General features: G+C 38.1%; 1 protein-coding gene across 1 annotated transcript; it reads left to right on the plus strand.

The window, feature by feature from the left end:
• Window positions 1-1011: 1011 nt before the first annotated feature.
• Window positions 1012-12776, plus strand: LOC126425181 (40S ribosomal protein S12, mitochondrial). Its single transcript, XM_050088135.1, has 3 exons — window positions 1012-1241; window positions 2473-2673; window positions 12367-12776. Exons 1-3 carry the CDS (start codon window positions 1181-1183, stop codon window positions 12519-12521), a joined length of 417 nt encoding a protein of 138 aa, XP_049944092.1. The 5' UTR covers window positions 1012-1180; the 3' UTR covers window positions 12522-12776.
• The last annotated feature ends 12008 nt before the right edge of the window (window positions 12777-24784 follow it).

The raw sequence follows: 24784 nt of genomic DNA on the forward strand, positions 1-24784 counted from the left end.
CTGTTGAAACGCACACTTTTGGAGAGGCAATCTAGGGTCCAGACAAAGAAAAACGAAAACGAGCAGTTGCAGTGGAACTCGAAGCGCATAAAACATGTGAAACTTGGATCATTGTGCCAAAAGAGACCCAAATAACGATAAATTGAACTTAGGTTTTCAAAATTAAAGCATCGAAAATCTTAAATGACCCCGAATATAAAGCTCGATGTGTCGCCTGAGGCTTTACTCAACGGTTTGGGCAGGACTTCAACGCAACTTTCCTGGCAGAAGTAAGATAAAGACTCACTACGTACTTTGCTATTTCGCCCAAAAAAGATCTTGAAATGTTGCTATTCGAATTCAAAATCGTAGTTTTATGTAGACAACTAAACGAGAAAATTTATACGTCGGTGCTGAAAGATGCGATGCTGGATGAGAACAAATATGTACGCAAGCATAAAAAGTCAATGTACGATTTAAACAAGAGTCAGGTTATTGGAATGTGATACTTTGCAGAGGTTTTGATTTAAAAAAGCAAAGAACCCCTCAAGGTTATTGTAGAGGAAACGGCACAAACGTTTGTAATAGTTGTTTTCGAAGTGAAAGTCTTTTGCGCAATGGAAATTGAGCGAAAGGAGCAAAAACGTTGTTTGTTAGAATGCAACGCGAATCCTGAAACATTTTGACTAGGAAAATTCTAATTCTATAGCAGTTCTGGGGGATCCAAATGTAAAATCAGTGGACAAAAATGAGTCATTTACAGCGAAGTTTCCATTCAGGGAAGCAGTTGGTTCCCCTTTATTTCTCGGGACTATTAATCGGCCAGATCCGACTTTCGCAGTGAATGTAGCGAGCAAATACTTCAACAGTTATGATGAGAGTCATTGTCAAGCCGTCGTACGCATTATATTAATTCTCACTGAATTGAAACAGGGCAATTGGCTCCTGTAACTGGTCGTAAAATCTTAAATTACACGGTTTTCTGTAGACAATCCAACATTGTGACACCAGATGACTCCCGTGTGCCAACATTTTTCTCTGTAACCAGTGTCGATACTCTTTTGTTTATGTTCATATTGTTATGTTTATGCCCAGGGGTGATGTAGCGTAGGGTCGAGGCAATATTGGAATATGGAAATGGTTTGATGCACTGAACGACGTAGAGTCTTAAAGAATTTACGTCCTCGGTGTCTTTTTCAGAATGAACTTCGTTGTTGGCGGTATCAATAGCTTGCGATCTGTCGCAGCACCACTGTTATTCGGTAAGTCCTTCACATTGTTATCAATTTTGTTACAAATTTCGAGTTGTGTAACATTATCGAGCGGTAAAAGATTTCTGTAGTACAAAATTTGGTTATTTAATTTGCATCCCTTGTACAAGCATGTGTTTTAGTGCTAGTGTAACGGGAATCATCCATTAAATAACACTAAAAACTCAGTACTGCGTGAATTAAGAGTATGAACACAAACGCATTTTTTTCTACTAGGGTAACGCAAATTATGTCGCGAACAAAGAGAGAGTGTGAACATGTTGTCTGTTCCAGGAATCTTAGTTTTACTGACAGACTGCTCTGCAGCACACACATCTATTTCGTGGTGAACCAGTGAGACACTAGCAGAACATTTTAATAATGTAAGGCAGTTTTTTTCATGTAGAATCAAGCTGGATGGCTCCCTAATGAAGGTGGTTCCCCGACCAAATTATATAGAGCGGGCAGAGCATATGAAGCACGGTATTCTGAAAGTGCAGTGTGTTTTAGCTGGTATTGATAAATACTGAAAGATATTGAGGTCATGTCCGAGACTTTATAGCACAAAGGCAATTTGTCAAAAGTGACTTGTTCTATACCCAGTCTACCAGCAAAATATGTGGCGCCTAATTGATAAAAATTGATCAGTAAATTATGATGATGATAACGTAACTAGCTAGTATAAATTACACATCCAGTAACAGAGAAATCAACTAAGGAATTTAGTTTGCAGTATTTTTTTATTAACTGTTGTACAACAGACCTAATTTATTGCTTGATTTAACCAGGCCTGGTTCTACGTTTATAATCCATCAGCCACCTCAAAGCGCATGGGGCATGGTACTACCTCTATCTTTTCACCCTTTCCCTGTTGATTCCTTCAGTTCCTCTCCTGTATCGGAGCAGGAACTGTGCTCATAAAACTACAAAACTTAGTTTCATATTACCTATACTACCATTACAAGAATCGGCAACATAAAAATTAGTGAAAGTGGGTGTTAAGAACATAAAGGCAGTTTGTTTTAGTGGAGAACCCTGTTTCAAAAGGAACAAATAGTACACAGTTTTACAGCTAAACGAGCATTGTTGTGATAGGAAGTTGGGCACTGTCTTCTGAAGCTAGAAAAGTGTGTAACTTCTCAGAGATTTTTCTTCGGGTTATCCTGTAGTTAGTTAGTGAGTGATATAAATGTGATATATTTCTGATGTATATTTTTATTATAACTGTTCATGATATTCATAGGTGCAGTTAAAACCTGCTCAAGATCGATGGCAAGTCTGCAGCAGATGCACAGGACAGGACCTCACTTTAAAACACGACCACCTCGGCAGCCATTGGACGGAAAACCATTTGCAAAGGGTGTTGTTTTGAAGACACTCATCAAGAAACCAAAGAAACCTAACTCAGCAAACAGAAAGTGTGTCCTTGTACGATTATCTACAGGTAAATGAATCAAGTGTCATGTACACTGTTTACCTTTTTCATCTGTTTACCTTTTTCATTTAATTTTAAGTAGGCCTACATACTTCTTGCAACTTTCTTGCAGATGCTTGTTGCTGTATAGTAGGCATCAGTCTGAAAATTGGGCTGGTCTATTTTCCGGAAGTCTTTTCACTTTTCATAACGCCTGTTCTGTGCATCTATTTGAACGTAGTTACTATATTAGTAATTTGCAGCTTTTATCCCCCCCCCCCCCACACACACACAGACACACACACTCTCTCATACTATAAAACTCCTTTTTTTTCCCATAATTTGTTTACTTGGCGTACCTTTATAGTACTAAGCATAATCTGTGGGCACCAACATTCAAAAACTTTTATTTTGTTCTTGTCCCTATCATCCACGATTAACTTCCTTATAGTGCTACATTAAATACCTACTTTGTTGACTACCAAGCACTTAATTTATATACAATGTTGATATATTTCTTTTTTTCCCTAAAAATTTTTCTTAGCAGAACTCATCTACTACTTTCCTCATCTCATTTCTGAATCTAATTGTCTACCTTAATTTGATTACTATAGCCGTGCTTGCTTTTTTTATCATTCTCTAATCTCTTTGTAATGTATCCTCCCTGTTCCGCTTATCTTTCAAGATCTTAGCTGTCTCTGTACAATTAACAATGCCATCGGTAGACCTTAAATTTTCGTATTTCTTATCTGAACACTAGGAGTGCCATGTCTGTCATTTTTGATCCACGAGGGTGTGTTGAGGGCACAACCCCCCTCCATAATGATCGCTAGACCAAATGCTCCCGCGACTTTTAATTATTTATGGTTCTGTGCAACTCACCAAAATGTCATCCTCCTAGTCCACCCAGGAGTATGAAAAATTTATCTGTTACACGTGAAGCACCACATTGGTCATTTTTGAGCCATATGCTGTTTGATATCAGTAACACTGGTTTTCAGACTATAAATAGTTTCTGGGTGTGCTTCAACGTTACTCATGATGTGTTGGCGTATATTACAACAGTTTTGGATAAATTAAATGAAATACGATTAATTAGGAGATTGGAGGGTGCTTTATATCAGTGCGGCTTTTGATTCTCTACGGATTTGTGACATGCAATCATCTTAGGTTTGATTGTATGTTATATTAGACAAGGAAACTCATAAACTGTGCCATACTAGAGAAATATGGAATCTATTTACTGATAACTGCATTGCCTGTTCCAAGCCAGGTGAGAACATGACTGTCGATGAGGAGCTGTACTCTTGCAAGTGCAGGTGCTCATTGATACAGTACATCTGGGTAAACCTGATAAGTTTGGGATAAAATACTGGCTTTTGTGTGATGCTGACAAGTGCTGCTCTCTGAATGGATTTATTGTACTGTGGCAAACATGAAACTTGTGATCTGAGCAACTGTCATCTCTGTGAAACTGATGGATGACCTGAAACAAAAAGGAAAAAGTTTTTTTGACACTCTTCAGAGATCACTCAAAAAGGTTCCTCCTGCGGTGCGAAATGGAGATGATGCATTCTACTCAACACACTTGTACAAGTTAGGCGACAGTCTTCTCTCGAATACCAAGGGAAAAAGAAAAAATTCCTTGTCCTGAGTAAAATGCGTGCTGGGTGTCAGATCAGTGAGAATATTGAGAAGGAACTTCAAGAATCTATGAAGTTTTATAATGAAACTAAGGGTGGAGTCGATATAGTTGACCAAATGACTAGACTCTACAGTGTCCAAGCTGGCACCCACCGGTGGCCTGTGCATGTCTTTTACAACATTGTTGACCTTGCCATGATCAATGCTCTCAAAATTTTTAAGTTACTTGCCTCTAAGAAGATTTCATGGCGAGACTTTATCCTCAGACTAGTAGATGAGCTTGCTGGCCCAAACTGCGGAGAGGAGCAAATCTCCCTTTGCAGGCACTCTGTACTGGTACTGGCCAAAATAGAAATAGAAAACTTCGCCAAATTCGGGTTTTGCACAAAGAACAAAAGGAGAATGAAACATTGCACGTTTCAAGTGCAACAAGTATGTGTGCAAAAGGGGATAACGGAAGCGTCCGATTCCACCCCTCTGCTTTGACTAATGACATCACCAATATGGTGGAAACAATCCTTCACTACAACTCCCATACCGCTACTATGACGTCATCACGTAAACCTGACAACAAACAAGAAAATAGATTGAAAAACCACCAAACAGATATTCCTCCAAAAATATAATGAAACTAATGGGACAAGTGGGGGTTTTTGGGTGGGGAAAAATTAAATATAAACACACACCACTACACCAAACGACAAAAAACACCAAAATAACAAGACCCCACAACCTTCCCAAAGTCCACTACACACAAAATCCACTGGAATCGATCACTTCCCTTGACCTATATAGGTCAACAGAAACAACCGATACCACACTATAAATCTAAAAAATTTCACAACCTCCACACTTAATCCTACCACAAAAAAAAAAAAACCCGCTTACAAAATCAAAATTTGACCCAAACGCTTCCCTTGACCTGTTATCCTTACATCTCCACATATAGCCGTCCCTGGTCCGAGACGCCTGTACTTTAGTAAGCCTCATTTCTTCACAACACGTTGAGCACTTCACGACTTCAGCCAACAGGCTGAATAGCTGAAGAAATTTTATTAGAGACAACACACTGTCCCCTATCATTGCCGACAACAAAAAACTGTTGACCTTGTCAGTCATATCCATACCTACCAAAGACATAAACAAAGCAATTTACCAAAATTCACGCACAATGAACAGAAAAAAAACTACAATAATGTCGACATAACAAAAACAAAATCGTTAACTCACTGAAAAATATTCCACTGAAATCACAGTCACCACCAATACCACACACTTGCAATGCTACCACGCAAATGAACCCCATACGCCACATAACACGCTACCCATAAACACACCACCAGAGAGGACCACCAACCGCAACAATATGCGACCTATAAACGTGCCACACTCGCAAGCTAAACCAAGAACATCACCAACAGAAAACACACAAACACACTACCAGAGAGAACCACCGATCACATCAAAACGACACCTACAAACACGCCACTCTCACAAACTAAACTCCTTGCCATCGTGACGTCACAGGTCAAAGTTGACGGGTGGAATCGGACGCTTCCGTTGACCCTGCAAAAGGTGCTAGGCCAAAACTCTTGTCAAATGTCTGAACTGTGAACCGATCCTAGCTCAGAAAATTGCGTCCACTCCTTTGTTTCTAAGTATTTCCAAATATTTATGATTCTAGAATGCAGTTTGTTCTGATATTTGTGTTCCTTGATTGCAATAAGCAAGTAAATACAAAGAGCATTTAGTCACAATCTTATCAAATATGCGGTATTTATATTATTTGCCTGTAAAAATAAAAATACTATTAGTTCTCATATAAACAGTATGTTTTGACTCTGTTTATAAAGAAAGAAAAAATGTAACATTGTTTTATTAAGTTGTTTAAGTGGTGGTTGATGAAAGGCTGAGGAATTATCTCTGAGGAGGCTGTGTTTTTGTCAAATTACTGTTCATCTTAGAGACAAATTATTCTTTGGTTATACTGTAGTCTTCCTGAACATATTGTTAACATGGTAACACCTAAACTCCAACCAGATACCAATAAAACAGTGCTTTCCATTATGTGTCAGAAGTGACCAGCATGGTACTGCAAGGGATATGGTGAACTCTGGTATTTCTATTGTTAATAGGAATAAAATACTGGGAGTAAAGGGTTATCAACAACTAGTTCTGAAACCAGCCTGCAGCTGTAAGAGTCAGATAACATGCAAGGTAGACAGCAACTGGGAAGGCTGTGAAACATGATTGTAGTTTATCCTCCATGTTATGAAATATGTTCATTGATGAAGAAATAAAGAAAACTAAAAGAGTTTTGGGAAGTCAAAATTGAGGGGAAATCAGAGTATTTGCTTTAGTGTTCAAATGTGAAGGAAGAGGTTGCTGTCAGTCTAACACAAGATTACAGTACTTTGGTTGAAGTGCTGTCATTGCCAAATGAGTTGCTATTTTTCAGTGCCCTAATGATTTTTGTTGTCTATAACAGCTGAGTTATCAAATCTTACGCCCACTGGTAGAATCTGCAATGCTTTTGCAGTAAATGTATTGGTTCTGTTTTTGACGGTCCATTTTTATTTATTTACGTTTTTTCCCCTGAATTCTCTGCCACTGTTAGGAAGACCTCATTGAGTTTAATGGCCAGTGAGTTAAGTTTATCTGGCTTGTTCTACTATCATTACTGAATTGAATATATTTTGCATAGCTGAATGCATTCATTTCCATTTATAATAATGCTCCTTGTTCTTTGAATTTAGTTTTTGTAATTGATGTTTGTTTTTGTATGATACAGTGAATAATTGTGCGCTATTGCTTGTAGTGCACTTTCATTAGAGCTAGTGGCCTGGGTAAAAGTTTAGATCAGGGACAATAGCTTACTTATGGCTTTTGTGCAGGAATGTTGTCAGCACTCACCTTGAGACATGATGTGGAGTGTGTTACCTGCTGGTTCTATACAACCAGTATGAGAGAGAGCAGCCGTAGATAGAGTGTTTTGAAGCAAGAGACAAAGAAATACTGGGTCATTACATACAACCTCACCTAAGCATCCCTTTTTAACCATTATGGATTTTGTTGAAATTTTTCATGAACATTTGCATGTGTCCCCAATAAACATTGGTACAGTTTAATGTTTGTCAAAACAGTACTGACTGAGTCACTTGTTTGACTTCATACCTGGCTTTATGCAGAGTGAGCATGAATTTCTGGTAGCTTAGAACTGCCATATCTTGGGCAATATTTTGGTGAAAGAAATGAAATTCGGCCATCTTGTACAACTTTATGCATTCTATTAAGAATAATAACAATAATAAAAAGAATTTTACAACCATATTCAGCCAGAGAATTTTTGGCAAAGCCAAATAAAAAAATCATTTATGTACCAGTTTCCAGTACTGAATGCATTAATTGCAAAATTGAAGATTTTGTGAAAAGATAAAAAATGCATTAATTTCGACCAGATTTTCCAAAAGACTGTGTTCTGTAAAACTCTAAGAACTGGGCTAATTAGAAAGACCATGGCTTTTCACTGTGCAAAAAGGTGTATTTGATTATCCGACATTGGCTAACAATGCTAGATAATTTGAATCAAACTTGTGTGTGCAAATCGTGACAGGAAAAAAATTTAAACTGTGGACTGGTATGTGTTGTAGAGTAAACGCATGCTGAACATGAACCTTAATACACAATAGCTCGGTCGCACAAGGATGTGGAACACAATATTTCGTCCCTTTCCTATTTTCCAGTAATCTACAGATACATTGAAAAGTTGATTTTTGTGAAAAGATTAAAATATCGTATATTCAGCACTTCTTTTATGAACACCATTTCCTATTAAAGCTTCAAAACCGGTCACATTCATACAATGTGTTTTAAGCCCCGTTGAACAGTGGGCTTAAATTCCATGGTGACATTGTCATTACCAGTTCCAGAGCATGAATCGGCAACCCCATTGCCATAGAGATCACGCAGTACCAACCATGGATGGGTTTTCTTGATCCAGGTTCCCAAGCCTGTAATTTGATTTCTTAATTTAGGTTCCAAAGCATTGTGGTGGTACCTTTCTGCTTAAAAAGTATTTTGATAACTACCATATCCAATAGGTGGCAAGCAAAAAGTAATAACAATTTTGATTTTAAGCTTCTCAATATTGCAGATTACACTTTTGAATTTTGACTCACTTTCTGCAGTTCATTTTCTGGAAATTTTTAGTGTTGCCAGTTGATGATATTGAAGGAAAGAGACCGTGGAAATGAGGTGGTGGTGTAGTATCCCACAAGCGTCTTGTCTTTGGGGCCAATAAAATGAATGAGCTGGGCCGTGAGGGTACATAAGTTTCATCAGTGAATAATTTTGATATGCCAGTGATGTTGGTGATCCACCATTCATTATCATGTGACATAAAAGTAATGGTAATACACTAATGCCAATACTTTTCCAGTTTTGGAAGCAGTTCTGGAACTCACTTTCACTATGGTGTACAGCTCTGTCAGTGATTCTGTTTTTATTTCATCAATGGTGGCAGAACATCCTTTCATGGTTCTCTTCAGCCTTGTGAACAGAAAGAAGTTGCAGGAGGCCATGTCTAGTGAAAATGGTGGCTGAGGCAAAATAATGGTTTTGTTTTTTGTCAGAACATCTGAAACAAGCATTGAGATGTGAGTGGAAGTGTTATGGTGATGCAGTTCCATGAGTGGTTTTGCCATACTTGTGATCGTTTTCTTCAGATTTCTTCACTTCCAGTTGTATTTGTTATTGATCATTCGACCATTAAGGTTGGAACTCATTATGCTCTATCCAATTGTAATATAAGAAAACACTGAGGAGAACCTTCATGTGTGGTCAAATTTGTTGAATTTTTTTTAGTCTTGTTTCTTCTGGCAGTTTCTATTAGGACGATTGAGCCTTGGTTTCAACATCTTACCCAAATAACCATGTTTTGTCAACTGTTACAAACTTCTAAAGAAGTTTAGGATCATTCTCAACTTCATTCAGCAGCTCCTGAGCAATGTCTACATGACTTTGTTTTTGGTCGAAATTCAACAATTGTGCAAAAACCTTTGCTTTCACCCATTTCATGCCCATCACTGACCTCTCTGATGGTGATTTTGCAGAACCATTTTCTTTGCTTCTTCCACACTACCATCACTAATTGATGTGCTGGGGCATCCAGGGTGGTGGTCATCTTCAATGACTGCTTGTGACCCTCTTTGAAACGTTTGTACTACTTGTAAACTCCTGTCTTACTGCTAGTAGATATGCCAAAAGCCACACAGTCAATATTATGAATGAAGTGCAGCACTCTTTTTCCACTTTTCAAGCAAAATGTAATGCAGATTCTTAGTTCCATCTTTGTTGAAAGTAAAAATTTGCTGTGCACTCAAAAACACACACAACCTTCTCAACTGTCACCAGTGAACTGAACATTCAAAACAGCTGAAATTGGAAATGTACATCAGGAAAATGTGTGTACCAATAAGGTGATGCAATAGCCAGGTGACAACTCTGTTAGTTTCAGACTTAGCATGGCCACACTAGATACTTTGGCAACAAAATTTGTCTCATTAGAAACTTCGCTGATATGGTCCATCCTGAAAATCAAGTTGTACAAATTGATGATATCTCATACTGGCATCTATGCTGCTTTTTTGCCATCTTATTTCTTGATACTTTTTGCTGTCTTAGATTTTTTTTGATCATATATGTAGTTGATGCCATGTATATTTTGGTTGCAAAAGTAGAGTAGGTCTTTTAGCATCAATATTTGATTTGTTGATGGTGTTTGTAGGCTTGCTCCCATTCGATTTTTCCAGCTACTTTGCCCCAATTTTTGTTGCATTGTTAGCTCTTGTTGGAAATTAAACCCACTGTTCTAGGGGCCTTAAACCTCATTGTTTTGAATGAGATGGTTTTTGAAGCCTTGGTAGGAAACATTGAGATATAACAATCCACAGTTTCGTGCCACAATTTTTGCACCCAACTTTGATTAAAATTATTTAGCATTGTTAGCTCATGTTGGATAATCAGATACACTTTTTTCTGCAGTTGAAATCGTGGTCTTTCCAATAAGTCCAGTTTTTTTTTATAGAACACAGTGTCTTACAAAATTTTCATCTTTTTATGAAATCTTCAATATTTCCCTTAATTTATTCAGTACTGGAAAGTGGTACGTGAAAGAAACTTCATATTTGAGTACCTTGTGTTGTTAGGTTACTACATGCCAAGTTTCATGTTCATCATACTTTAATCCCTGAGATGTAAGCAGCCAAACTTTGGAACTTTTTTGAGCACTGTTTTTTTTTCCAACTTTTCCTAAAATTCTCTGGCTGATTATGGCTTGTAAAATTCTTTTAGTTATTATTCCTAAGAGAATGCATAAAGTCATACCAGATGACCAAATTTCATTTCTTTAAACAAAATATTGCTCAAAACATAACAGTCCACAGTCACCAGAAATTCACACTCGCTCTGTGAAAAGTCATGCATGGAGTCAGACAAGTGAGTATATCTTGGCCAGTATTGCTTTGATGTACACTAAACTGCACCAGTATGCACTGGGGACAAGTGTAAATTTTTCATCAATATCTGTAATGGTCGAGCAGAAAAATTTTCCGAAAGTAGGCCATTTGACGTGCAATGACCCTATTGTCACATTCTCGCATCACTTCAGAAATTATAAAACATTTGGAAGAAACAGTATGATATTCATGACAACCAGTATTATGAATTTAATAGCTGCTTTTTTCACTCACAGTAATTTAAGCTGTGCTACTAGGTCCTAACCTAACCACAACCTTGTAATTCATTACATGTTTGGAAAAAAGTCAGATATTTTTGGCAACAGAAAAGAAGCAAACAGTTTGAATTTCAGTGTTAGAAATTCAATACATCTTTTCTTACTTTTCATTGGTTATGTGAAAGTGTCACCCCACTGACTACATGAAATTGACATGTTGCCAACCTATTAGCAGTAAAACACCACTGTGACTGGCACTGGGAGTCATCTAGACTTTACCCAGTGCTCTCCTTTAAGTAAAGCTCTTTGTTACTAGCATAAGATGTTTTGATCTCAGATGTTAGCCTTCTGTTCACTAGCCTTCCACTATAGGTCTGCCTGATTTGTTGTAAAGGAAAACTGAGTTCATAATGTTGCAAGAATATTTTTAGAAAATAATTAAATTTCTCACTTACTGTCTGCTCTTTAAAAGGTTCAAACTATTTTTTGTCATGTAAATTTTCTCTGAACAGAGTGACACAATCAGCTTTTGTAACTTTGTAAAACTGTACTTTTGAACATTTTTTCAGGTGGAGTGTATTATTGCTGCCATTTGACAATCAATGTTTAGGTTTTTTTTCCCCAACAGCTTCCAGGCAGTGTAGGCTTCACCATTCTGTCTGCACATTAATTTATCTAAAACACGTTTTATTTGAGAAAGGTCGCATGCACCTTTTCTGAGAAAAAAATGCTGTGCTGCAGGTTTTAAAGTATCCTCTATAAAATGTTCCCACTGCTTTTGATGAAAGGACTTGAGTAGGCTGCTGAAAAAAACCGTGTAGGGCCCTTATAACATTGCACAAGAGGTATTTGGCAGTGGACATAATATTTGTTGAGAGACAGCTGTTGGGGGGAAAACATTATGTATGCAGCACTAACATTTATGCCCTGTTTGTTGACAGTAAACTGTTTTTGGCAGTATTCACTATTGGAGGTTGCCCAAAAAATTCCATTAGCAATTTTAACCTCAGCAGTACTATCACATTTTCAGTAACTTGTATTTCCGGGGTTGAGAGTTACATTATGCCGACACTAAAAATTTTTTAAAAAAATTGTTAAAAGTTGTTGTTATCTTATATTAAACATGCTTTTTAAAGAGATTCTAATGTGAAAGTATGGTCTAGACCCTGAAAATATCTTTCAGCATACTCTTAATAAAATGAATGCACATTGTTTTTGTACCATTTGGCAAAAAGAGTCCATTTTAGTATTACAGTGAATGTTTTGTAATTCTGATAGCAAAGTGTGAAAATCAATACTTGGTGTTCATTTGCATTAAAATTTTGGAGATTGCCTTTTGATTGCAGGGAAAGAGATGGTTGCTTATGTGCCAGGAGAAGGACACAATCTGCAGGAGCACAATATAGTCCTCTGCAGAGTTGGCCGGCTCCAGGATGTTCCCGGAGTGAAGATCAAATGTGTCAGGGGCAAATACGACCTGTCACATGTATTGAAGAAATAATTTCTTACTTGTTGCTTTTAGATTGTGAGTTGAAGTTGACTTGTATAATACTTACTGGCTACCAAACATTGTGGAACGTGTTTTCTGGGAAATGTGTTTATAGACTGTAAATAGTGTGAGAGAGAAACAATAACTTCAACTCGGGCACCTTTTCGAAACACATTTTTGCTGCCAGTGGAGAACCTGTCTAATAAATTGAAGAGCGTCAAGAACTAAATTGTAGACTTTTTTGAATAAATGACTTCCTCAAAAACATTGTCCATTCTCATTGTTAAATTATGCATTTTCTTTTTGGCCTGTATGCCTCCTCCTCATTTATTTCTCCTTCTGTTTTCCTGCTCATTCTTCTTTAACGTTGAGTCACTTTGATGGAATGGAATGTTAAAACATTTCACAATGTATTTCAAATGTCATTCACATCAATGTCAAGGTTTCTTGGGAAGAAAGTTTTTGCTTTGAGGCTGAAGGGAGGGGGCATGGGGAGTGGGGTTGTGATGTGATGTCTGCTAGCATTGAAGGTTAACTTACTCTTGCCACATTTACTCATAGTGAATTTCATGGTTTTTTGTTTTCTTAGTCTTTATTTTATTGTTTGTTTCGATTTAGTGAAACATCACACACGTTTTATAATGACTTGTATATTTTTCATTTGAGTGGCGTTCCACAAAACTGGCCTGACATATGAAAACGAAAAACACTAAAGGATTTATATAACCTAGCCAAAGGCAAAGCCCACACCATGCATAAATTGATAAAACCATTTTCATTAAATATCCTTTCTTTTAACAGGAAGAAGTCAGCTCTATATAAGAAGAAAATACAATTTTTGTGCGGCTATTTGGTATTTATAAAGAAAAAAAGATACACAGTGGATAAGGCAGAAATGTTTTATGTATTCCTTCCAAATATTGTTTGATGTGTTTGTATGTTATGAATTTTCTTGTGACCATTGCTAGTTTCTTAATCTATATTTGTACTTTTTGTGTCACATATGATATTTCGTAGCCTCATTTACACCATTCAGTGTTGTTTTGCTGACATTCCGTCTGGTGTGAATGCATCGCCATATCACAGTGATGACATCTTGTATTCCATTCTGTTGATGTCCAGTGTGAATCAACATTTACTCTGCTCCTGCTTTCTTAGCATAGTATCTTCCAACAATAATTTTAATGTGCTGCTTGTCACTACTTGTATATCCACACACCATGAACAATCAGTCTGTACCTGAAAACTCACATTTTCGATCCTTTCAGTAGGAACCTCACATAAATGTTGACTCCCTGGATGCTCTGACACAGCCTACAGTCAAGAAGTACCCATGAGATATTGAAAATAAAACTTGCCAGTCAAGTCAGTTTAGCTATTTACATAAGCATTTGACTCCAATAAATTTTGTTGTAAAGTAATGCCTTCGCTACTGCCCTCTGCTAATAATACGGCAAATATGAGCAAATGAAATGATATGCACCAAGAAATGGTTTTCTTTCATTGCTTTTGTAAAAACTTGAAAATCTGCTCTCATAAAAAAGTAACCCTATTGAGTACCCCGCATTGCCTAACTCAGCGTCAGTTTGGCAGTGCCTTTCTATTATCATCTGAATTCTGGAGACATCCTCTTGTGTATCTCATTGGACTAGTAGTCCTAGGAGAAGTGATGCTGCAGATTACCCCATCAGGTACAGACTTTCAGCGTGGAGTCTGTGTATGTCCATCCTTTTAGAGATGGTTGCAGGACTCAGCTGTTCGAAAGAGGATGTCAGATTAAACACCTTTCAGCCATCAAAGTTTCCAACCTTATTTTATTTGGCAACCACTTTCAGTGTTTTACTACACCATCTTCAGGCCCCTGACTGACACACCGGAAGAATCTACCTCGGTTGTGATCAAAACAATGCCCAGCAATACTGGAACTAGTAGATTTTTGCCATAGAGTTCACTTCAACCGTCACCCCTTCACCTGCCGACTGTTGGATAAACATTCAAACCCTGGCATTCAGCACGGATGTCCACTGGGGTGTTTTCAAGAAACACTACTGAGAAAATTTAGAGAACCGGCATTTGAAGCTGACTGCTGAACAGTTCTACTGCCACCAACATATATTGCACATAAGGACCAGAGAGATAAGATACAAGAAAGTAGGGCTCATACAGAGGCTTATAGACAGTTGTTTTTGCCTCTATTTGTGAGTGTAACAGGAAAGGAAATTACAAGTAGAAGTACAGGACACTCTCCGTCTTGCACTGTATGTCTGCTTGTGCATTATCTGTGTAGATATAGATCTAAATTCATCCAACTAACAGGTTGGTTGTATGGTCACACGACTGTGGCTGGCTGCTGGAGCAAGTCCACTGCAGCTAGGTAGCATGTGGCACAGAGTCAGTTGCCTGTCAGCTGCGATGTGCTGAACTGCTTAATTATACAAGGGATGGTGGTTTGTTCTCGCTAGGAAATGCATACCGCGTGAGGCAAAGAACCAAGCTAAAAGTGAAGGGAGTTCTGGGTCAATCATATACCTAATCAAACAAAGCAGACTAAGCAAATTTTGTCATGTACATGAAGAACTGAAGAGGGACACACAAAAATTTTTCAACTCTGTGAAGAAATTGCTACAGTTCTGGATATTGTTAAACACAGTTAAAAATGGTGAAATTTTAGGGAAACTATACAGCCAGAGGAATGATTGCCTTTAACATTGATGTAATTAGCACTCACATTTAATGGTCACAGATGAAAAAAAAATACTTTACACTGATAGTCTTTTAGTAATATTCCCCAAATGCATTACAAAATAATTTATGTAACAATGGAGGGCTTGTTGTAGTATGTATATGTATTGTACAATAGTTACAACATTTTGTTTGAGTTGATACTGCTGTCTGCCAAATTTGGCAGGTTGGTGGCCACAGTCATTATAGGAACCATTTCATTTGGATCATTGTAGTGGATGTTTGTAACAGTTTTATCATATAACTGTTACAAACGTCCACTACACTGATGCAAATGAAATGGTTCTTATATTGACTGTGGCCACCAACCTGCCAAATTTGGCAGACAGCAGTATCAACTCAAACAAAATGTTGTAACTATTGTACAATACACATACATACTACAACTCCATTGTTACATAAATTATTTTGTAATGCATTTGGGAAATATTAATAAAAGACTAGGAGTGTAAAGTATTTTTTTCATCTGTGACCATTGTATATACAGGGTGTTACAAAAAGGTACAGCCAAACTTTCAAGAAACATTCCTCACACACAAAGAAAGAAAATATGTTAAGTGGACATGTGTCCGGAAACGCTTACTTTCCATGTTAGAGCTCATTTTATTACTTCTCCTCAAATTACATTAATCATGGAATGGAAACACACAGCAACAGAATGTACCAGCGTGACTTCAAACACTTTGTTACAGGAAATGTTCAAAATGTCCTCTGTTAGCGAGGATACATGCATCCACCCTCCGTCGCATGGAATCCCTGATGCGCTGATGCAGCCCTGGAGAATGGTGTATTGTATCACAGCCGTCCACAATACGAGCATGAAGAGTCTCTACATTTGGCACTGGGGTTGCATAGACAAGAGCTTTCAAATGCCCCCATAAATGAAAGTCAAGAGGGTTGAGGTCAGGAGAGCGTGGAGGCCATGGAATTGGTCCACCTCTACCAATCCATCGGTCACCGAATCTGTTGTTGAGAAGCGTACGACCAATTCGACTGAAATATGCAGGAGCTCCATCGTGCATGAACCACATGTTGTGACATACTTGTAAAGTCACATGTTCTAGCAGCACAGGTAGAGTATCCCGCATGAAATCATGATAACGTGCTCCATTGAGTGTAGGTGGAAGAACATGGGGCCCAATCAAGACATCACCAACAATGCCTGCCCAACGTTCACAGAAAATCTGTGTTGATGATGTGATTGCACAATTGCGTGCGGATTCTCGTCAGCCCACACATGTTGATTGTGAAAATTTACAATTTGATCACGTTGGAATGAAGCCTCATCCGTAAAGAGAACATTTGCACTGAAATGAGGATTGACACATTGTTGGATGAACCATTCGCAGAAGTGTACCCGTGGAGGCCAATCAGCTGCTGATAGTGCTTGCACACGCTGTACACGGTACGGAAACAACTGGTTCTCCCGTAGCACTCTCCATACAGTGATGTGGTCAACGTTACCTTGTACAGCAGCAACTTCTCTGATGCTGACATTAGGGTTATCGTCAACTGCACGAAGAATTGCCTTGTCCGTTGCAGGTGTCCTCGTCGTTCTAGGTCTTCCCCAGTCGCGAGTCATAGGCTGAAATGTTCCGTGCTCCCTAAGACGCTGATCAATTGCTTCGAACGTCTTCCTGTCGGGACACCTACATTCTGGAAATCTGTCTCGATACAAATGTACCGCGCCACGGCTATTGCCCCGTGCTAATCCATACATCAAATGGGCATCTGCCAACTCCGCATTTGTAAACATTGCACTGACTGCAAAACCACGTTCGTGATGAACACTATCCTGTTGATGCTACGTACCGATGTGCTTGATGCTAGTACTGTAGAGCAATGAGTCGCATGTCAACACAAGCACCGAAGTCAACATTACCTTTCTTCAATTTGGCCAACTGGTGGTGAATCGAGGAAGTGCAGTACATACTGACGAAACTAAAATGATCTCTAACATGGAAATTAAGCGTTTCCGGACACATGTCCACATAACGTCTTTTCTTTATTTGTGTGTGAGGAATGTTTCCTGGAAGTTTGGCCGTACCTTTTTGTAACACCCTGTATATAGACTATTCCTTTTGAGAAAACAAAGACCTCCCAGGCTGTGTGTATCCAGAACATTTACTGCTTGGTGACTGAAGAGATCCACTATAGGGTAGGATGGTAGTAGACACAGCATGTTGCTGTTCATCAGGAAGAACTTGTTGCTGTTTATGATGAACTGCAAGTTTCCTGTGAATAGGTAAGGTAGTGCTTTCTTGCATTTGAACTTTTCTAAGAAACTTGAAGATGGAGTGCTTGGTGTTTCACATCGCTGTTTCCTTTCGGGAACAAACATTATGGCACCTTATGCTATCTTGGAAGAAGAAGGCTGTTCATTAAAGACGTACCTGATGAGACCATTCGAAATGTCAAAACTTGGTCCAATGCAAACTACTTTCAACGAGTGTCTTTCTAAGGCTCAACAAGAATGTGCATTTGAAAGAATGATATATTAAACAGCGATAGCTGCAAAGAAGTACTGAACTGATAATGTTGACATTGTTATCAATCATATATATGCTTGTATACATTATAATAGTTGACAAGGAGGGGAAGAACCAGCTTCTGTATTCACTTGCCAGCCAAGACATTTTTAAGATACACATCTGTCGGTGAGAACCACAGTATCTACAGAAAATTTATGCTGTCGATGAGAACTGTGATATCAGTGCAGCAAATTTATGATGTTCGTGGGCACAGGGGAAGTGCACAAATGAAAGCAGTTTGAGTACTTTTCAGAATATTGGTTATGTACGTAAATGTGTGGTGGAGGGAGTTGCTCTCAGTTTTGTTTTTAAATACATTTAATAGCCTTGTTTGGACGCCCTTATTGAACATACATAGTATGCCAAGTATCTTCCTCTGTAAGTCACAGTGGTGGTACTTCTTGTTTTCACCGGCCGCTGTGGCCGAGCAGTTCTAAGCGCTTCAGTCGGGAACCGTGCTGCTGTTATGGTCGCAGGTTCGAATCCTGCCTTGGGCATATATGTGTGTGATGTCCTAAGGTTGGTTAGGTTTAAGTAGTTCTAAGTTTTAGGGGACTGATGACCTCAGATGTTAAGTCCCGTAGTGCTCAGAGCCATTTGAACCTCTTTACACCTGTAGTTGATAATTATGTATGAAACACACCCAGACACAAGCAGCAACAGGCACTTACTTGCAGTGGCTATGTCCGACTACATTCAACAAATCCCATTTCATTGGATCCGTCCATCAGCCAGTTGTGTATGGCCATATGCAGCCAACTTACTTGTCTGCCATGGAAATGTGATGGTGTATTATATTTCTTGGGATTAGTTGGTAGCAGCGTGTACTCATCCAACAGTGAACAGTTCTTGGAAGACCCAATGGTACTGATCGACTCATCCTCACCTGACAGGTGTCACCAGAGGGGCTTGTGGTCAACACACCACTCTCCTGGCTGTTGTTAGTTTTAGTGACCAGAGCCGCTACTTATCTGAGTGCACCTCGCTTGCCAATAGCACTCGGCAGATGGGACAGTCACCCATTCACATAATAGCCGAGCTCGACAGTGCTTAATTTTGGCAGTCTGATGGGAACTGGGTGTTACCGCTGTGGAAGGCTGTTTGCACCCATCCAGCGAGTCAGACAAATACAGTTACAGTGGGTGTTCAGCCATAATTTGTCAGAAGGCTTCAATAAGCACATGCTCTATTATAGGATGAAAGATTAACTCTGGAAACAACTCTTACGCTGCATCGAACCCATTTCTTGTCTTATACTTCCTGCAGATAGTGCTCTTACCACAATGTGTGCAAGAGAAGTTAGCAAAACCAATGATTTTAAACAAATAAACCTCTGATTTTTTAAAACTAAACCACTGATTTTTTTAGCTAAAATTCTCACCTTGTTATAAACTGTGTAGCAAAAATTTAGATGCCTTCATTAATTTTTACATAAAAATATCTTATTGACAATAGAATCTGCTCAGCAATGCCAGCAAACATCAGTGGAGATAGTACAAATAAATTTTCAAAATTATTTATGTAAAATCTTGTACCATGCATTACGAACTAGAAAGTATTTCATATTAAGAGGATAAATATGACCCTTAAGTAGGTACTACAATTGGTGAAAATCAGTTTTTGATAACTGATATAGATCAGCTATAATGTTACTAATCTCTGTTGCTTTAAATCATTGATTAAGAAGTGCCCCCATTGCATTTACCATTTTAAAATGTACCAAGAGACAAATGCTCTCTCTCATTCTCTCCAGTATTGTACCTCAACCCGTTATCCTGAGTGGTCTTTCCTATTCCCACAAACATTACAAGTTTCTCTTCCTCCACATATTTCCCCTCTTCAAACAGAATTTTTACTCTGGCTCCTGAAACTAGCAGTTTTGTGTCTATCTACGTACAAGTTCCACTTGGCGTCAGATGGTAGTAGAATTCTCTCTATATGTTGTAAATGTTGTGAATACTGTGATTTTTTAACCTTGTGATGATAATTGTGTCTTAATATTTAGACATCAATACTGGAGTCAGAGATTTGAAACATTTATAAATTATATTTATCTTCAGATGTTATTTTTTTCATCTCTGTTTTTTAAATCTCTCCAGGAGCTGAGGACAACAGAAATTGATAAATTTATAATTGTGAAAAATGTTGTGGAAGCTGTTCCACAGCTATTATATGATGGGTATTGACTATTAGTTTTTAACAGTAATATAGTTTGTAAATACGAAATGAAATGAAATTGCTCAATACATTCTTTTTATTTTTCTGTTTTGCCAACAACCAGAAACGTACTCATTACACTTAGGAAGAGGTTTCCCAAATGCTTTGTGTGGATTGTGGTGTCTTATGGTTCTGAAACGTGGACAGCCAGGCAGAAAGACCAAAAATATTTACAAAGTTTTGAAATGTGGTTATGGAGGAGAATGGAGAATGTGAAATGGATTGACAGAATGAGAAATGCGGGAGCAGGGTAGGAGAGGAGAGGAACTTCATTAGGTTTATACAGAAGAAGAAAGCATCGTGGATGGGACACACATCATGTATGAATTGTCTACTATAGAGAATCATGGAGGGAAAAGTGAAAAGAAAAAGAGGTAGAGGAAGAAGAAAGTTTGGAATGTTAACAGATGTGAAGAGAGGTAGCTAAAAACAAATGTAGGAGGATGTTCAGGACAGATATGGAGAATGTCCAGTTGATACCTATAGTAAGATGGATTTACTGAAAGAAGAAGAAAAAGTTTTAAATATGCAAATTTCAGAACCTTAAGAGTTTATTGTAATTGCTACATTGTTTTATTGATGAAGAACCATGTGTGATAAAGTGTTTGGGAATGAGGATCTTGTTTGTAAAATGGATGTGGATTAAGATATTGAATTACGTAGCACATTAACAGCCATGCATTAATGTGCAGTTACTAGTTGTTTTAATTTCAATCATATTTCTAACTTATCTGAAACAGCAGCTGTTATACAATGAATTTATAAGCTTTGCTGTCTTGGTGTTGCCTCGCTTATGCGTAATTTTGTATTGACAACGGGACTTCTAACTAATGTCCAAGAGAGGATTCTGCTGTAACATTCTTACTGCATAGTGTGTGTCTAGTTATAAAAATGGAGAGGCATTTTTAGCCCCCGTCTCTATTCCTTGAAATACTGCATATTTATATACTCCCTCTGCTGATTCTATAATTTAAGGAAAAGTCACAAAAAATTACAGCTCAACAAATTGATTGTAAAACTAGTGAAACTTAGGCAAAGTGTAGAACGTATTGCACTGTACAGGTGAAACTTGAAAAATCTAATTTCAGGAAAGAAAGGAAACCAAGACAGAATGTAGAAAATCTAAACAGTGTTGTCTCCCATCCCAAATTGGTGTTGTAAGAGTTCTGTTGGAAATGCATGTCATTCAATTTTCACTGTTGCTTGGAGTGGTATGGACATGGAGTTTTGCTGTTGAAGTCTGCTGACAAAGCCTGTCCTTCGCCCCCTTTTGCAATGGCCTAAATTGCTAGGGCATAAGACATGTTGGCTCAATATGCATGTTTGAAACTTACTGAGTGCACATGGCTGTTACATAAAGATGCAGGGAATGATGGAAAGGCACACGTGCATGTGATTGGTGCACGTGAGCAACAGTGCGCAGGTACCAGAATCTCCCGTTTCAACCATGGAGACATATGCAGGTCTTTGGTCTGTCAGTAGTTATGTTCATTTGTTGCTTTGTTTGATGACTGTTGATTTTTTAAAAATGGGTTATCACACATATTAAGATTTACCTTTGCAGCAACACTATCACCAAGTTGTCTAATGATAAACATGTGGAATTTGTAGAGGATTATTGTGTATTGTGTTGTTTGTGATTAGTTAATTACATGAAAATGAAGAGAGTGAAGTGAAATGACTGTTTTTAGTCTCTCACAGATAAGCACAACCTGGAAACAACAAACACATTCTTGAACAGAATAAAAGAAGATCCTTTGCAAACAAATGTTGAAAAAGTGCAAAGTTTGTGGTACAATTGATGTTCTGAAGTCACCCTGTTTCCTCTAGGAACTACTTTGCCTAGTTCAGATCAGGGAAGATACAAGGTATGACAGAGAAACTTTTACAATGATTGGATTATCCACAAAACATTTCAAGAAATCGGTATAGATAAATGTCCAAGAACAATGTACCTGTACAGTAAGTTAGAGACAAAGTCTCAGTTTTATTTTGCATTGTATGTAAACGTTTTGTATGTCCATTCTTCATCACACAGCACACACCTAATCATTGGCCCTATTCTGCCCATCCGTGATGGTGAGAACAGCTACTGCAATACGGAATTGTAAATCTGTGAGATTCTGTGGTAGAGGTGGAAAATACATGCTATCTTTGATGTAACACAACATGGTAGGTGCCAAGTACAGTGACGAGTGGTCACTCGAGTAGAATTGGGTCAGTGGGTGCAACATGATCCATCCAGTGAAGTGGCAATGTCTCATTCAGATAATCTCATACAAAATTCTAGAAATGTGGAGGGGAGCTATTTTATTGAAACACAAAATATCTGCTATCAGTTTTAAATTTTGCCATAACCAACAACTGTAGCTTGTCAGGATAGGTGATATGTGACAGTTCTCTCAGTGAAGAGGAAGGGTTTGTATACTGCCTTGTTGGACATGGCAGACATTATGTTAACTTTCTTGGTATCTTAAACCTGTTAGACAGTTGCATGTGGTTTCTTTGTCCACCATACGCATGTGTTGTGTTGGTTGACCTATTCCAGAGGATGAATGGAAAGCGATATCATCACTGAAGATTAATTTGTTTACATCATTTTCAGGATGATTCTGCACATCAGTGCAGAACTGCAGATGACACAATTTGTTGCTGTGTCCTATTGCTTATAGGAGCTGTAATTTGTACAGCTTCATTCTGAATCACGTGTGAAGCACTTTCCTCACTGTTAATTTTGCACTACCTTGATAGGTAGACCTTGTGGTACTTCACAACAGCACATCCATCATAGCTCCAGTGACTGTTCTGACATGCCTGGTGGATTGCACAAGCTGTACTCATCCTCAAATTTCTTTACCGCTTCACTATGATATTGTAAACTGGTGATGTCTTGTGATGAAATTTGCCACAGAACACTCTTTACATGTGAACTCCTGATAGGCACAGTAGAGACTCAATTATCTTGACCTTAGTTGTACAGCTTCACAAGTATTTGAATTGTCACCTCGTAGCAAATATATTTGTGGTTTAGTCCATGTGTGCATTACCCATCCATGCAAACTCAGCCCCACTTGTTTCTTTATTGTTTGAGTTAGACAACTGCCATTTGAGCCATGTCTTATCTGTGCTTAAAAATATCAAAGTGCAAGAGAGTTGTCTGAACCTAGAATGTGATATGAGGAGTCTACTACAATTAAAATGAATTCATGATGTAGCAGCAATGAAGAGAAACATAGTTTACATGAAATGACAGTTACCAAATATTTTAAACAAAATTAAAGCTACTGTGACTGTTGTATCTGACTCGGCAGGTGTTTGATGATTAAGATTTCAGTGTTTTAGTCATTGTAAGCCAATATGAATGTATATACAAAAATGTGTCTCTGATCTCTTAATAAACATTGATTTTTATTGATTCTGATAATTTTAATTTGCTTTCATTGTTTTGTATAAACACCTACATTACGTATAACCCTAGAAGTTTAACCATATGACAACACATCTGAAAGATAATTTTTCCTGGGTGACATAGGTCATATTTCTAGAGTTAACAATACAAAAATTGGTTTTCTTCAAACATTCTGTTATTTGGATTTTCAATTAGCTGAATAATTATGACAACAATTAGTCCAGTTAATCAAGTGTCCACTGTATTTGTGTTTCACGTACTGTGTTGTTTGTGATGATGTGTTTAGCCATTCACCTGTATCAGTTTTTTTAATGTTTCATTAACTTTATAATTCTTCTTTTTCCCTTTGTCCCGAACCTGAGCAGGGCTGGTACGGTTATGAATGGAGTCGGCATGGTAACATTAAGGGTGGCCGGATGTCCTTCCTGTCGCCGCCATTGACCCCTGGGACAGATTGTGTGTAGTGTTATCCACATGGAAGTGTGGAAGAGTTTTCTAAATGTTTACAGTTGTGTAACTGAGGTGGGACATGGGTACCATCCCAGTATTTGCAGAGTCAGATGAGGGAAATCTCATAAAACCACATACAGGTTGGACAGTGCACTGACCCTTATGTGCAATCCAGGCTGATGTACCTCCCCATTCCAGAAATGGTGCTTTGTCATGCACGACTCTCCAGGCAGGTTTTCATGGATTTTAAGATTACCCTGCTTTGTTGGTTACACATATTTAATTATTGTCAGGTTTGCTAGGTCGCATGGGTGAGGATACTGGTGGCTCATGTCATGGAGTCTGTTATTACATCTGATGTAGTAAAAGAATAAGAGCAAGGAAATGGAACTCTCAAGCCATGTATATTGAATAGCAATATTTCTAATTTCACATTTGAAAAATGCACAATGAAAAATGGTGCTACAAATTCTGTGCTGCCTAAAATGTAAGCTCAAGCACACACAATACAAATGTTTCATATTTTCATACAAAACGATACCTTTTGTGTGCAACAGCTACTGCTAGCAGAACAGACATCTTCTACACTGGAGGAGTATGTGTGCTTCGATCCAAATGTGAATGGAATCACAAATGCAGATTGCATCAAGAAAGAAGTGTCTAAATACGTATATGCCTCTTCTTGCCCTAAGGCAGTTACGGACACAAGTGTAAATGCACCTCTAGAGTACACTAAAGCTGTCATCAATGCAAAGGAAACCACAATGAATTTTCAATTAGTGGAGTGTGCACTGACATGAAACTTGGCAGCACATTAAAACTGTATGCTAGACTGGGAATCTAACCTGCTGACTGAGCTATCCAAGCACAACTAGTGACCCACTCTCACATTTGGGTAAATGTGTAACAATTAAGTAGGAACATAT

Source organism: Schistocerca serialis, chromosome 10 (genome assembly GCF_023864345.2).
Source record: "Schistocerca serialis cubense isolate TAMUIC-IGC-003099 chromosome 10, iqSchSeri2.2, whole genome shotgun sequence".
Taxonomy (NCBI): Eukaryota; Metazoa; Arthropoda; class Insecta; order Orthoptera; family Acrididae; genus Schistocerca; species Schistocerca serialis.

Coding starts and splice junctions, on each gene's coding strand:
- LOC126425181 (XM_050088135.1), top strand. CDS start 1,181: ATGAACTTCGTTGTTGGCGGTATCAATAGCTTGCGATCTGTCGCAGCA. Junction 1,242..2,472: donor CGCAGCACCACTGTTATTCG/GTAAGTCCTTCA, acceptor TGATATTCATAG/GTGCAGTTAAAACCTGCTCA. Junction 2,674..12,366: donor CCTTGTACGATTATCTACAG/GTAAATGAATCA, acceptor TTTTGATTGCAG/GGAAAGAGATGGTTGCTTAT.